Here is a 16,557-nt window from a genome sequence, read left to right as displayed (position 1 = left end):
AGATTTTTCCCCCTGATTTCTTGCTTTCCTTCTAGTTTTGGCTACATTGGTTTTATTTATGCAAAATCTTTTTAATTTAATGCAATCAAAATTAGCCACTTTCTGTGATCTTCATTTTCTCTTGCTTGGTCATGTCATGTTATCCATAGATCTGACAGTTAATTTTTCTATGTTCTCCTAATCTGCTTGTGAACATCACCCTTTATGTCTAAAATCACGTACCTGTTTTAACCTTATCTTGGTATACAGTATAAGATGTTGGCCTGTGCCTACTTTCTGCCACACTGCTTTCCAGTTTTCCCAGCAGTTTTTCTCAGGTAGTGAGTTTTTGCCCCAGTAGCTGGGATCTTTGAATTTAGCAAACACTATTATTGTTATGTTCATTTGCTTCCGTATATGAGTCTGTTCCATTGATCCACCACTCTATTTCTTAGCCAGTACCAGATTGTTTGGGGGTATTATTGCTATGTAGTATAGTTTGAGATTTATTCTTTAAGCTCCTGTCACATTTTTCCATTGATTCCCTTCATATTCTTGACCTTTTGTTCTTGTAGATGAATTTTGATATTATTTTTTCTAGCTCTATGATATAACTCTTTGGTAGTTTGATTGGTATGACACTGAGTAAGCAAATTAAATGTTCATTGTTTCTTATAGCACAGTAATATTCCATTACATCAATGTACCATCATTTATTTAGTCATTTGATAGTCAGTGGACATTTATTTTGTTTTCTAGGTTTTGGGGGAGGGGTGTTTTGTTTTTGGTATATTTAAAAATTTATTTCAAACACAGCAGAGCATGAAAGGATTCAATATAAAACAATAAATTACTATTTCAAGAAAACCTATATAATAAGTACTACTCATTGTTTTTGAAGCTGCCCAGCTTTTCTCTGCTTCCTTGTTGGTTTTTTTTTGTTCTCTGCTGTGCACTTTTTACTTTATTTTTTGCCCACCCCCAAAAGGCTACAATTAAGTATATGTGTGTGTATCATACATAAATATCTATAAACATATACATATACACTCATCCACAGATATCTAAGATCATACTATGCTTATTTGCATCTGTCATCTGTTTCTCTGAAGATAGATACACTTTTCCTTCATAAGTCCAAGTCTTTCCATATTTTTCTGAATAAACCAGCTCATCATTTCCTACACCACAGCAACCCAATCACATCCTACCTGAGAGATTGTCTGAAAAAATTTCTCCCAATTTTCTGCATTCCTTCTATTCTTTTTTGTTTGTTTGTTTGTTGCGGGGTAATGAGGGTTAAGTGACTTGCCCAGGGTCATGCAGCTAGTGAGTGTCAAGTGTCTGAGGCCGAATTTGAACTCAGGTCCTCCTGAATTCAGGGCCATTGCTTTATCCACTGTGCCACCTAGCTGCCCCCTTCTATTCTTTAGTACCTAGGTTTTATCTATATGAGAATTTTAATTTGAAGTAATCAAAATTACCCATTTTATGTTCCAACAATACTCTTGCCTTACAGTGTTTGTTTGTTTGTTTGTTTGTTTGTTTGTTTGTTTTTGATAAGGCAATTGGGTTTAAGTGACTTGCCCAGGGTCACACAGCTAGGATTTGAACTCAGGTCTTCCTGACTCCAGGGCAAGTGTGCTATTCACTGCACCACCTAGCTGCTCCACCTTATAGTTTTAAAGACTGATACTACTGAATCTACCTCCTTTACATCTTTTTCCCCAGTTTCTTTGAAATTCCTGACCTTTTGTTCTTCCCAATGAACTTTTTTATTATTCTTTCTAACTCAGTAAAGTAATTTCTTGGTAATTTAGTTGAAATAACATTGAAGATATTGATTAATTAGGTGAAATTGTCATTGTTTCCAGTTCTTTGCTTTCACTGTTTTGGTTTTTGTGGGGTTTTCTATATTTGACTTCCTTGGAATATATGTATAGCTATAGGATCTCTGGATCAAAGGATATGAATGTTTTAGTCACTTTCTTAGCATAATTCCATATTGTTGGGGCCAGTTTTGTTTAATATTTTACAAATTATATTAAAGAGAAAATGGATAGTACAATCTTCATGTTTTTGTAAACTCTACATGAAGCCCTTCTGGGGCATTGGAAAACACCAAGTTGATGAAGAGCAAGTGTAAGATGATCTCATGAGGCTATCAGAGTGGGTAGACAAGGGACATATAAGCTTCATTTTGGGCAAGTGGTATGCATGTAAAAAACATGAGTTATTTTTATAGGAAGAGGTACTCCAAGCTAACAGCGATGACTCAGAAAAGGGCTTGGAGTCATTATTGACTATTCTCTGAAGAAATTTGCCAAGTGTATGCTGCTGAGGCCAAAAAGGCCAGCAAAAATCATCAGAAAGGGTATAAGATACCAAATATCAGCTGTTGTTCAACATTTCCGCAAAGTTACACAGATTCTTTTTGTGTGTGTATGTCGGGAGGCAGTGAGGGTTAAGTAACTTGCCCAAGGTCACGCAGCTAGTACATGTCAAGTGTCTGAGGCTGGATTTGAACTCAGGTCCTCCTGAATCCAGGGCTGGTGCTCTATCCTCTGCACCACCCAGCTGCCCCCCCCCCTTTTTTTTAAAGTTACACAGATTCTTGGGGCAGCTAGATGGCACAGTGGTTAAAGCACTGGCCCTGGATTCAGGAGGACCTGAGTTCAAACCTGGCCTCTGACACTTGACACTTACTAGCTGTGTGACCCTGGACAAGTCACTTAACCCCCATTGCCTTGCCAAAAAAAAAAAAGTTACACAGATTCTTAAAGTTACCATAGTTCAAGTAGGATTCACCAAATCTGGAGATGAGCCAGAAAAGAATAGCCAAAATGATGGAACACACATTATGAGGCAGAATGGAAACCATTTTAAAGTTTAGAACTTTGAAAGTTCAGAAAGATAAAGGTCAGGAAATTTGATCTCATTTTATACAGCCCAGAAAAAATAATCACAGAGCTATCCACCAAATTCCTCTGCTCTCAAGCTATTGGAGTTTATTGCCTTTTGGCAGCGAGTAGTTGCTTTCAGAACTTGTTATCTGAAAGCTCATAGGGTATAGATTGAAAATTGGTTCCAGAGAAGTTTTGATAACTTTGCAGATGACAGTTTCATAGTTAGCTCCTAGACAATATGTCATGTTTTGGAATGTAACCTTGCTCTTTTGAATTTGGAATCAGTGACGGTGACCATACTTGCCCATAATATATCCTGGTCACTGTTAGAGAAAGGTGGCCTAAATGGATGATGGATCTGACCCAGGGTGTTGAGTCTAAGAATCTGAAATGCCTGTAGTGGCAGTAAAGTATTTAAGCAAGCTCTTGTTAGGTAGAAGACACAAGAAATCCAAGTTCTTAGATTCTTTTTTTATCTCCACCATTGACTTATTTAGAGACCTTGCGCTTAGTTTCACAGAGTCAACTGCCTAAGAGCTGGATGGAAAGATTATGGTTTAATACAGTTGCAGTGACCTGGGAGTGCTAGTTGATTATGAAGATGATAGGATTGTGAAAGAAAATTAATACAATCTTCACGTACTATAGTATAATCTCAATAATCTCTTTTGAAACTTTTTATCACAATTTCCCACCCCCTTCCACCTATGTAGTGCTTTGCCAACAGTAGGTACTTATCAAATGTTTGTTGAATTAATCTGCATCAAAGCATAATGTAGAAATCAAAGGGAGTTGATAGTCTTGCTGAACTTTGTTTTGATCAGATCTAAGAGCAGGGTGTTATAACCTGGGGTCTATAAACTTAGGTAGATAGATAGATCACTGTTTTTCAACATAATCATTTTTCTTTATAGTGCCATGTATTTTATTATATGCATCTAGATAACTTTTTCAACATATAGTGCTATTTTTATGCATCTAATTTATGCATCTAAAAACATTATTTTGAGAAAGAGTCCATAGGCTTCACCTGACTGCCAGGGTGGAGTGGAGGTCTCAAAAAACCAAGATTGCTGGGCTTAGAGCATGTTGGATTCCAAATGGCATATTTTATTAGTGACATCGACAAAAACGAAACCTATGTAGAGGAGGGTGCTAAGGTTGGTGAACGGTCTACAAATCATGTCGTGAGAGGAGCTGAAAGGAAGTCTGTGTGACTACTTTTTGAACTACTATTTAGCTCTTGTTATTTAATTCTTCTTGTATATGCTTTCTCTATGTAGATAATAAGCTTCTTGAAGGCAGAGAATCTTGTATATTTTCTCTTTACATAAAAATAATGTGCTAACCTAAAATATTGGATAGCTGCTGATAGGGTCTTTGATTTGTTCCCCAACAGTATTATGCCTACCTGTACTCCTATGTGATGCCTCAGGCCATCCGGGACATGGTGGATGAATACATCAACTGTGAGGATATTGCCATGAACTTCCTCGTCTCCCACATCACCCGGAAACCCCCCATCAAGGTGAGGAATTCTGAAGAAAAACGAGAGGACAGATGTATGAGTGGTATCCACTTAGATTCCACTTGGCACAGTCTTGGAAGTCAGGAAACTTGGGCCAGATGTTGGTTTTGTTTCTGAAGGAGTTTGGACTTATCATTTAGTCCAGTCACCCACAACTGGTTGCCATTTCTATCTGGCCAGTTATGAAGAATATTGGCTTTTAATTCTATATAGGATGAAGGGAGAGTAAGTTACATGTGAATGGTTGAGTAAGTCGTTAATTTTGTGGTTTGCCACCAGCCACTGAACTTCAGATGATGCCATTTGTGGCTCCAGTCTTTCCCATTCATCATGTAGTAGTTGCTGAATTCTTAGAGTTTGTAGTCAGTTTGGCTGGAGCCTGTGGACTGCTAGAACCTCAGGTAGTCTCATAGACAGTAAGAGGTTTGAGTTCGTGGAAACCCCAACCTCATTGTTCATTGTATGAATTTAGGCCAAAGTCTGTTGACTCTGAATATTCCTTTCCAGGGTGCCATGCTTGCCTAACAGTTCCCAAAGATCAGGTCTTTGAGATTAAACTTTACAATTTAATGTGGAGTCTATGACCTCTTCCATCTTGCACTTTCTGATCTGGATGTTTGCCCCAATATACTGTCCTTTCTGGCTAGTTGCTTCCCTGCTACGTTACCTGTTTTCTTGTTGGTACATCAAGGGTTTGTGAATTCGGCAATGGAGGTACACTCACTCCTTCCACCCAGGCAGAGCTATCTATAATGACATACAACAACCATATGCAACTATACAGCCTATCTATAACTTATAGTCTAGAGAGTTATCTGCATCTTGGAGAAATTAAAGACTATGTCTCTTATCTCCTCGCTTGGGCAGGAAAATGAGCAGATTTATCAGAGTCCTGTGTTTACTTCTTATCAAGATTGTACATTCTTTTATTTCAAAGCAGCAAGGTGGTACATAGGGCATGAAAATTGAAATCAGAAAGACTTGAGTTACAGCCTTGCCTCAGATACTTACTAGCTTTTCGACCTTAGGCAAGTTTAACCTATATTGGCTTCAGTTTCCCCATCTATAAAATGAAGATAATGATAACAGCACCACAAGGTCATTGTGAAGCTAAATGAGGTAATATGTACAAAGTGCTTTGCAAACCTTTTAAGCACTGTGTAAATACCAGCTGTTGTCAGTTGTGTCCTAGTTCAAATCATTAGTGCCCCATAGTAAATGAGAACATGTGTGAATATTGTGTAGCTTACATTTCCAAGAAGGAGCCCAAGCTAAGTCAGTATTTTCTTATAGATATGTGTGTATATGTATGTGTATGTATATATACACATATATGCTTTTATATTAGACATACATGTAAATGAATCTTAAAACTGGTGCTAGCAAATGATTATTTTTCACTTAACTATAAAGAATGCTGATTTATTAATTTTCTAATTATTCTCTCCCTGTTGTGTTCATTAGCATTGGTAGTGGTAGAATAGAATTTCTAGGCAAGCAGCAGTTTAGTTCTGTGCCTGGCTTGGACTGAGCAAGAGGAAGTTTGGCTCGGTGCAGTTGCTCACTTAAAGCTGGGTCCTTCTCTAAGCCTGAGAAAGCCCTTGACACAGGTGCTTTTGGACTCACCCCGTCCTGTGGACTTCTGGGTACTCACCATGGCTTGCTCTTCTAACCTTCTTCGTTCTTGCTTTTTCTCCCCTCTTGTCAGATTTAAACATTGGTTTCTGTTTTTGCAACCCTGCATTGGTACACAGACTCAGATTGATGTGTGGGTACCTCTTATTGACAATTAGCAACTGTTCCGTGTTTAGCTGTAATGGAAATGGATATATACATACATGTGTCATGACCGAATCCATCAACTGGTTCTTGTCTCATGGCCCCATACTGTTGTGGTGATTGACATTTAGTTTCCTGTTGTGCTCCCAGATTCTTTCTCTTGAAAAGTTAAAATTTCAAAGTGTGGTAGTGAGGTGAGCAAGTAAATAGTAGCCTTTTATTTTTTCCTTTGTTTAGAGGCAAAGATCTTTACTGTTCAGAAGATAACAAAATGGCTGGTACAATAATGCTGCCCCTTTTCAGTTCTTCCTTTGTTTTTTTTCCTTACATCACTAATTCCTGGGCTTTGGCCATGATGTATACACACCCCAGGGACATTTTGCTAATAGGTTAAAAGATAATGGCTCACCAAGCTTTTCAGTGACATAATAACTTGACCCAGGGCTTGGCCCAAAGTATTGATGGACATCATATAGATTTTTTTCCCTTGCCTTTTTTTTTTGAAGTAACTCATATTTCAGTTTATCGTTTGAATATAAGAATCAGGAAAATTATATGAACATTCACAATTAGTATTTGTCCATGTAAAAAGTAAAATATGCAAAGAAATATAAGTGTTTAAAATGAAAGCAGATTAGTTAAATGAGATAAGAATTCATCTTTTCATGATTGCGTGACAGTTATGAAACCAGAAGGGGAAAAAGAAGAAAAGCCACTAAAGCATCACCATGACAATAAACATAACTCAGGGAAGGAGTTTTCACCAAGATACTGCCCCTGCTGAGTAATAGGCTAGAAAATCAGTGTGACCATTGAATCGCAAGATTTGTCATGATCCATGCTTGCCTGTTTGTCACCTGCATCCGCTGCACGGCCGTGGCAGCTGTGGTGGAACATTAGCTGGCCTCACAACAGCCCTGGGAGGTGGGTTTATCCCTGTTGTAGAGATGGAGAAATGGGTGAAAACAGTCCAAGCTGGGATTTGGTTCCGGGTCTTGCCTGACTCCAAACTCAGGACTTCATCCATTCCTACCATCAGACTACCTTCCAGGATAATTTTCTACAATTTTGCATTTGCTTGGGCCAACTGTCCCCTCCGAGAGAACACAGATATTCATGGTAGTATATTATATAAACATGGCTAGGTGCAGCTAGGGGGCGCCGTGGACAGGAGTGTTGGGCCTAGAGTTCAAATCAGCTCCAGACACTTATTAGCTGTGTAACCCTGGGCAAGTTGTCAGATAGGAATTGTAATAGCTTTTACCTCCCAGGGTGGTCATGAGGATCACATGAGATAATATTTGTAAAGCACTTAACACAGGACCAGGCACATAGTAGGTACTATATAAATGTTTGTTCCTTTCTCTTTTCCTTAGCTTCATATGTTAGCCTTTCTGCCTCTCTGTTGAGAAATTGAGTTAATTCAGAAGTGGCTTATGTGATTCTTGAGTACTTTGAAAGATCCATCATTTCTCTGGTTGTGGTTACCCTCCCCACTGCTGTACACAACCATACCACAGTCTAGTTGACAATCTTTAAGAGTTGTTTTGGCTGAAAAATGCCTCTTTCTGCAGCCACTGTGGGGAAGAGCCCCTCTGGAATTAGGGAAGCTGGCCCTCTGATGACAGATACGCCGTCCATGACTGAGACCATGCTTTTGAAGCCTTTCCCTCTTGGCTGAGATTATACTCTGCTTTCTTAGCCTTGGAGAAACCAGGGGTTCTGTATGCCCAGATGTGCTACTGAAGGAGATGCTTCTTAGGAATAGAAAAAAAACAATTTCTTTCTGAGTCCTTTTCAGTTCTTATAGGTAAATCGAGGAGGGTGGGGCCCATCTAAAATCAGTACCTTTTTTCAAACCAGTGCCTCCCCCCCTCCCCAAGCCTACAAATCACAAAATGGGTTTAGAACTTAGATTGTTAGAATTCATTTAGTTCATTTCCACTCCCCACTTTCTTGGACTCATGGATTTAAAGCTGGAAAGGACCTTAGAGGTCATCAGTTCCAATGCCTTCATTTCACAGATGAAGAATGGAGACCCAGGGTGGGGGAAAGGAAGGATAGAATTTGGAACTCAAAACTTAAAGTTTAAAAATTGTTTTAATATGTAATTGTGGAAAAATAACCCCCATTGCCTCGCCATAAAATAAAATAAAATATGCCATATCATAGAATCAAAACCTATTAATAGGGTTGTGTTGTGAAGCAAGCACAGGACTTGTTAGGAGGCATGGCCTTGAATGTCAGTCCAGTCATTTAGTCATTCTGTGACCACAAACAGGCTGTCAGACCTCTCCATCTCTATAATGGGAATAATAATACTTGAACTGCCTACCTCATGTGGGGGTTGTTGAGGAATGTACTTTGGCAGCCTTAAAATGTGAATACATAGGGGGCAGCTAGGTGGCACAGTGGATAGAGCACCGGCCCTGGATTCAGGAGTACCTGAGTTCAAATCTGTCCTCAGACACTTGACACTTACTAGCTATGTGACCCTGGGCAAGTCACTTAACCCCCATTGCTCCACCAAAAAACAAACAAAAAAACCCAAAATGTAAATACATAAATGTGAACGGTGGTTGTTATTGGAAAGATGTAATAATGCTTTCCTTGCAGTTTACAAAATGCTTTTACATGTTATCACATTTTGTTCGTCCTTCCTTCCTCCCTCCCTCTTTTTCTTTCTTATCATAAAATTATTTTATTTTCCAGTTACATGTAAAAATGGTATTCAACATTTGTTTTAATAAGATTTTTAGCTCCAAATTTTTCTCCCACCCTCTCTTCACTCCCCCCCCCCACCCAAGACAGAAAGCAATCTGATATAGGCTATATATATGTACAATCATATTAAACACATTTCTGCATTCATCATGTTGTGAAAGAAGAATCAGAACAAAAGGGAAAACCTCAAAAAAGAAAAAAAAAACAAAAAAGTAGAAACAGTGTGATTCAATCTGCATTCAGAACCCACAGTTCTTTTTTCTGGATGTGGAGAACATTTTCCATCATGAGTTCTTTGGAATTGTCTTGAAACTGTAGGGGCCAAATTTAATATGGGGAGAGTTAATTAGGTGACTCGCCGTAATATTGGGGTTCAGAAAATAATGAGGGACACTAGGTCCAAAGTTTCCTCCCTTCCAAACTGCCTTTTTTTTAGTTATTTCTCCCAGGCCAATAAGAAAGGAGATTAACAGCCTCTTTTCCACAAACAAACCAGGTTTTATTAATGGGAATAAAATATATAACAAAGGCGAAGTTAATAAAGCCAGTGACAAGGGAATAGGGGAAGAGAAAAATGGGTAAGCTCCCTGGTTCTAGCAAAGACTGACTCAATCCCCAAACTTGCTTCCAGTTCAGCTAATTCAAAGAGCTGGCCTCATTTCTATTAACTCACCACCTGGGGTCCGTAATTTCTGTGGGAGTCAGCTGTGCAGCCCTTCTCCAGTCCACTCTCAGAAGCTCACTGACAGGAAGGAGAGCTCCCAGCCTCAGCGTTCTCTTTTCTACCTTTTCTCTCCCTCCCCCAAAAGGGAGGTTCTTCAAGCTGAGATTGGTCCCCCTGCTGACATCAGCAGTATATATCACTCAGGGTAGGCCAGGTGTGGCCTATGTCTAATCATTCCCAAGTAGGTACTAAATCGGTTTCTCAAACAATACTAAATCAATCAGGTGGGACCCCTGGGCTTCTGCCAAATTCCATTATTTTATCACAGATCATTGCACTTCTGAGAAGAGCCAAGTCTATCTCAGTTGATCATCACACAATGTTGCTGTTACTGTGTACAGTGTTCTCCTGGTTCTGCTCACTTCACTCAGCATCAGTCCAGTTAAGTCTTTCCAGGTTTTTCTGAAATCTGCCTGCTCATCATTTCTTTTGTTTTTTGCGGGGCAGTGGGCATTAAGTGACCTGCCCAAGGTCACACAGCTAGTAAGTGTCAAGTGTCTGAGGCCAGATTTGAACTTAGGTCCTCCTGAATCCAGGGCCCGTGCTTTATCCACTGTGCCACCCAGCTGCCCCCGCTCATCATTTCTTACAGCACAATAGTATTCCATTACATTCATGTACCACAACTTGTTCAGCCATTCCCCAGTTGATGGGCAGCCCCTCAATTTCCAATTCTTTGCTGCCACAAAGAGAGCTGCTATAAACATTTTTGTACATGTGGGTCCTTTTCCCTTTTCTGTGATCTCTTTAGGATACAGACCAAGTAATGGTATCACTGGGTCAAAGGGTATGCACAGTCCCATAGCCCTTTACCTCATTTTGTTATCACAACAATTTTGTGAGTTCATGTGTATGTAGTACTTATGTGACTGATTCCTGGACTTTTTTGCATGATAGAAAGAAGCAGACATTCTTAGGCCCATTTTAACTATGAGGAAATTGAGTAATGTACTTAAAGTATGTGTGTGTTTTTTAGCTAGACTGTGATTTCCCCAACATAGGGAGTTTTCCCACCCATAGAGATGTGTCTGCTCTGCAGCTGGAGAGTCTTAGTGAGTTGCCTCCTGTCGTGCTCCTAGCAAATGACTGCACTAGACCTCAGAGCCAGGTGTCAGCTAGTTCTTAGCTTTGTTCCTCTTTTCATTTCATCTCAAAGTGATAAAACTATATTCCCCAAATCAGATGTCTCATAACAGGTCTGCCTTCCTTCTCCTGCTTGTTTTCCATACCCTCCCGTCATCTTCCATCCTAGCCCCCACCAGAGCTATGGGGCCTAATCGCACTGTTGTTACATTGGCTACCTTCATTAAAACCTTAGGAATTCATAGCTGAAGAGGGTGCCATTCAGGATGGAGGACCCCATGACCTCAGGCAGGACACCTAAAAGAGCTAGGAATGGTTAGGCAGCCGATGTACGGACAGCATCTTGCCTCTCACTCTCTGGGTTTCTTACATCGACGAGGAATTTAAAAGCCATTGTTAAACTAAATAGCCTGATGCTTCCTGGCAACTGTGTCCATCCGTGATCGCAGAACCTCCAGGGAGAGGGTTTTTTGTGTCTAGTGGGGTCGTATGCTTGGGGTGGCTTTTTGCCTGTGGTTAAATGCTGGCTATCCAGGAAGACGAGGTGAGACTAAGAGGCAGCAGAGAGAAATGCAGGGTGGATTCATGTGTGCTTGATTCTGGCTTCCCTTATCTCAATGCTTGAGTTCCTTTTTTAATTGAGGAAGGAGCTGCAGGGGAGCCAGTGAAGACACCCACAGCTCATTGTTGACTAAAACTGGAGGGTTCTTACATAAGCTTCTAATGAGCCTGGAGCTGAGCTCCTGGAAGGGACTCTTCTTATCAGGCGAGCCTGATGAACACAGTAGATTTCCACATCAGAAGGGAGCAGCTGGATTGGGCCCCTGGGAGCAGGTCCTCAAGAAGGTGACCTTGTTGGCCGGCAAAAGTAATAATGAGGATGGCTTGCATTTCTAGAACGCTTTTTAGCTGCGTGAGGCTCGAGTGTGCTGGTGCTTTGGAACTGAAAAGTCTTGTAAAAATGTAAGCCATTTTTGGGGGCGGCTAGGTGGCCCAGGGGATAAAGCACCTGCCCTGGATTCAGGAGTTCCTGAGTTCAAATCCGGCCTCAGACACTTGACACTTACTAGCTGTGTGACCTTGGGCAAGTCACTTAACTCCCACTGCCCCGCCAAAAAAAAAAAAAAAGATAACAAAAATGTAAGCCATTTTCACTGTTGACTCACAGTCAGCTTCTGCAGATCCCAATGTCGGGTGAGTTAAGGAGAGTGTTCTCTTACAGATGAAGAAACTGAGGCTAGAGGCAGTGAAAAGGACTCTGAACAGAGAGACAGGAGAGATTTGGGGTCTAGCCCTGCATCTGATTTTTCTTGGTTGGGTGACCTGGAGCAAGTCCCTCAGCCCCTGAGAAGCTGAGTTACCCCATCTGTGGAATGGGGAGGATAATGGTCGCAGCACTTCATTAGGAGGAAGGAGCTTTGAAAGAAACCTCCATGGTGCTACAGAACGTGATGCTTTGTGGCGGGAGCTCTGAGGGTGGGCAGGCACTTTCTCCACAGCTTCTGTTTCTAGAAATGTCCAGGGACTGAGAGGCTGTGGCTTGTGCAGGCTTCCCCTGCTGGGATGTGGTAGAGGCTGACCTTGAATTTCCTGGGGTCTTGGGCAGGCTGGGGAGCTGCCTGTCTCTGCGGGGGGTGGGGGGGGTGTTAAGCAGCCTGTACCTACTCTGTGCTCCCATAAGCCTGAATGGTGCTAAGCTGTATTAGTAAGCAACAGACCAGGACTCGAAGGCAGGATCTGCTTCTGGCTCCAGGGGTCTTGGTGGGATCAGTAGGCAGTGCCCACCCCCATGCATTAGATGATTATGTGATGGGCCATACAGGAGAGCTCCAGACACACACAGAGGCAGAGAAAGGGCATTGTAGGAAAACCCTTGGTTGGGGGATAGGTGATTTAAACTGAAATCTGTGGTCTTCTCCTTCTGCCCCCAGGTGACCTCGAGATGGACATTCCGATGCCCAGGGTGCCCCCAGGCATTGTCCCATGATGACTCTCATTTCCACGAGCGGCACAAGTGCATCAACTTCTTTGTCAAGGTGTATGGCTACATGCCCCTGCTATACACACAGTTCAGGGTGGACTCCGTCCTCTTCAAGACCCGCCTACCCCATGACAAGACCAAGTGCTTCAAGTTCATTTAGAGGCACCTTGGGGGTCAGCAATCAGATCGTGCGGAGTAAGGGAGATGACACCTGTGGGCCGGAGGGTTAGGAAGCCTTGTGGACATCCACCAGCTGGGTGGTCCAGACTGGCCATTGCTGAGGACGGGGCCCAGCAAGAGTGGAAGGGAACATCTACCTTCAGTCTTGAAGCCAGTCCTGCCCAGGCACATGCAAATTCTGGGCTGCTCTCTGCTAGAGCTTTGGTCAAGAGATGCCAGGGTTCCACCAACAAGATATTCAGTAGCTTACACTAAGGACCATGGGGACTCGGGATAGTCACTCACTGAGTACATTAGTCCAGGACAACTGGTTTGTGGTTTTTATTATAATAATAATAATGACTATTATTATTATTTAAAAAGAAAGTGTTTCAGGTTTGCCTCCCAGGGCTTTTATATACATATATATATATACACACACATACATATATATATATATATATATATATGTACGTTTGCACACAGACAGACACACACACACACACACACATACACACACACACATACATATATGGATATATCTTTGGGGACTGAATTTTTTGCCTGTCTCACTGCGTGAGAAATTGCAAGCTTCAGAGACCTCTTCTTCACTTGGATGGAGTTGGTTCCCAACCGTGCATCCTCTCTCCCACCTCAGACATCCTCCCTCATTCCCTAGGGATATCTATGTTGAAACAAGTTAGGGAATGGGGTTTTCCTCATCACTGCCCATGCCCGGGCCCATGCCCCCTTCCCTTTCCACTGTCTAAGCCAAGACTGAACACAGGGAGGAGCAGTAACCTGCAGCCCAGCTGAGCTGGCCCTCCCAAACATCTTTCTCCTGCCTCAGCGTCTAGAACCTCTTATCATTTGACTGTTGTCCGTTGCCTTCAGAATCACCCGCAGTCTTGCATTTTGGGATGAGAGAAAGGGAAAACTGATCATTTCAGCTGCCAGGTGCATCTGAAGGGTTTTTTTGGATGACTCAACTAATCTGAGTCGGGGGCCTCCCTTCTATACCCCGGCTGGCCGGGGTGTCCCACAGCGAGAAGTGGAGAAATGGGACCGATACTCTGGTGAAATTGGTCTTCCTTTCCTGAATGGATTATTGATTATGTGTGGCCTATGGGCATTTCAATCATTTGCATTCTATTAACTCTGAAGGAGACCAAACTTGGAAGGAACACTAAGAAGGAATGGGGAGCATTCTGGATACATTTGAGATTCCAAGGGCTGCCTTATAACTGACCTGACCTCCATCCCTCTCTTCCTCAGGTTTTCCAAAGCAGTGATGTAGACCCACATTACTACCACCAGCCCTCAAGTCCAGACCTGGGCCAAGCCTGAAATAAACCAGTCTGAGGGGGTTGGGAGCTGGGCACAATTTCTTAGGGACTCAACTTATGATATCTAACATTTATCCAGACCTAGGCCACGTGGCCCAAGGCAGCTGAACAGGAAGCTTGAATCTGGCTCAGCGCTCCAGTCATGTACATGCCTTAAACTAGTTCCCCAGCACTGTCCCTTGTTTCCACTGAGCACCTTCACCTCTGTCCACCTGCACTTCCTGTAACCTCCTGAAGGGTCTTCCTGAAACTGGGACACCCTCCCTCCCCCCCCCACCCCATCTGCAGCCTGCCCCACATAGGCTTGAGCTGCCTTTCTTTCAGGCAGCTCCTTTCAGAGGCAGCTGGGGACCAGTGCCTTTGTGTGCCTGTCACCCCAGCAGGGATGCTCCTGGGATTTCAGTGCTTCCCTCCAAAGGCTCACCCCAGCACCTCTTGTCCCAGCAGCCCAGCCAGGAGTGAGGTCAGCTGCATTCTCCTCCTGTTCCAGACTCCCTGGTTCCTCTCCCCCTAGTTTCTTACTTTACTTCATGCAGCTACAGCCTTCCTGCCTCGGGAAAGCTGGAGAGTGTGGCATTTTGAGTTGTGTGATACGTGGCTGCTGCTGCTTTCTTTTACATGTGAGGGGCTCATGCATTGGTTGATAACAGGAAGGAATCACCCAGTCCATTAGGTTTACCTTTAAGAAGGGCATCCATTTTGACAGGTCACAAACTACCATACCCAGAATCCAGGGGCAGCCCCAACAGGCTGAGGGCATAATGGCTGCCATGAGAATTTTTGTTGTTGCCCATTTTGGAAGGGAGAGGGGAGGATGGGGCAGAGTGGGTAAGACAAGTCAGAGGGAAGCCAAGGACAGACATCCAGATCTACAAGGGTTGACTGAACCTCAAAGGCTCTATTAACATGGCCCCATGTGCTGAGAGGAGAGACCCACTGCCTGAACTGACAGAGAGGTCAACACTGGCATCTTGGATTGTTTCAGACCCCAAAGAGCAATGTATCCTTTTGGAAAGGGTCAGGGATTGAAGAAGTGTTTAGTAGGATTAGAAACTCAGTAGCCCGGGTTCCACTTCCTCCTGTGGGGATATCCTAACGTCATTTGCATCTTCTCATGTATCTATCTTGTCTGAACAAAAGAAGAATTTGGATCTCTCGAGGTATGAATGTCCTTGACTCTACTATTTAAGAAAGGGCACAGCTTTGTCTTGACCCCTAACCTGTGCCACAGGGACCTAGAAACACCCTCAGTATTTCACTGGCAAGTTTGCTTCTCAGCCCATGTGAGTAGCCCACCCTGGGCTGTGGTCGTCCTTCCTCTGCCCCCCCCCCAGGGGGCCATTCTGTGCTTCTCCATCCTGTGTGACCAGGACTTCATCCCACAGCCTGATCACCGTGCCTCACACTGAGGTCCACTAAGGAGGGTGGTATGGTCCCTTTTCTGGTCTGATTCCCCATGACCATGGTACCACTGCTCAAGGAGCTGCTCCTGGTCTGCAATGACTGTCTTTTAAAGGGAGAGGGGAGACCCCCCCTTTCCACACATGCCCCTCCACAATCATGAGCACAATGATCCCGTGTTGGATTTTGTAAAAGGACAAAATAAATGGAGAATTTAATTCAAGTGGCCTGGCACTGGTGTATGATTTGCCCCTGAAGAGAAAAAAGCGTGTTCCCTTTTGGGGTCTGCCAAAAGATGCAAGTCCCAAGAAGAACAGTGAATTGCTGGTCCGAGGTCACTAATGGAGAGGAGGGCTGGGGACAGAATTGCAAACTGTGTCTGGCTTAGAACTGTGAACCTATGACATGGTTCAGTTCTAAAAACTTGTAGGTCTGGCCTTGGGCGGCCATTAGGGAAGTTAGCAAAGTGGGCACACAAGCAACTGGCCTCGTATCCACTTAGGAGGCCAGGGTCGCCCCATCTGGGCCGAGTGCTCCCAGAAAAGCCCTTCCCTTCCCGGGGGTCTCAGTTTTACTTGTAGAAATAGAGTTTCGGGCCAGATTTAAAGAGGTTGGTGTGTTTGTCTGTGGAGACACAATGGTCTTTACAAAGGCCCCACTTGATTTTCATCTCATTGATGACAACGGCTGCATGAATGCACTCATTGATATTGAGCTCCATCGGGTCTCTCGAAGCTGTTTCCTGGTAATACCTGCAGATCCCAGAGTTCCTGTGGGGGACATCGAAAGCCAGCAATCAAGGCAGAGGAAGCCTGAGCCAAAGACACTGATGATGTGTTTGGGTTTATAGTGATTTGTGAATGGGATTGGAGAAAAAAGCTGAGAGTGAATAATGGGCGTGGTACAATGGAGAGTGGAATGGAGTTGGAGTCAGGGCAGTTGGCTGC

At 43.1% G+C, this 16,557-nt stretch overlaps 1 protein-coding gene across 4 annotated transcripts in view; it reads left to right on the top strand.

Moving 5' to 3' along the window:
• The window catches only part of EXTL3 (exostosin like glycosyltransferase 3), a 103,928-nt gene extending 88,095 nt beyond the window's left edge, over positions 1-15,833 (top strand). For all 4 annotated transcript variants that reach the window (XM_043982990.1, XM_043982989.1, XM_043982992.1 and 1 more), the window contains 2 exons: positions 4,285-4,413; positions 12,655-15,833. In XM_043982990.1, coding sequence (XP_043838925.1) covers positions 4,285-4,413; positions 12,655-12,864 — 339 coding nt within the window. In that variant the 3' untranslated portion in view covers positions 12,865-15,833. The remainder of the gene's footprint in view (positions 1-4,284; positions 4,414-12,654) is intronic.
• Positions 15,834-16,557: the final 724 nt, after the last annotated feature.

The sequence above is a fragment of the Dromiciops gliroides genome, chromosome 2 (assembly GCF_019393635.1).
Source record: "Dromiciops gliroides isolate mDroGli1 chromosome 2, mDroGli1.pri, whole genome shotgun sequence".
Classification (NCBI taxonomy): Eukaryota; Metazoa; Chordata; class Mammalia; order Microbiotheria; family Microbiotheriidae; genus Dromiciops; species Dromiciops gliroides.
This window is presented reverse-complemented; position numbering and strand designations above follow the sequence as displayed.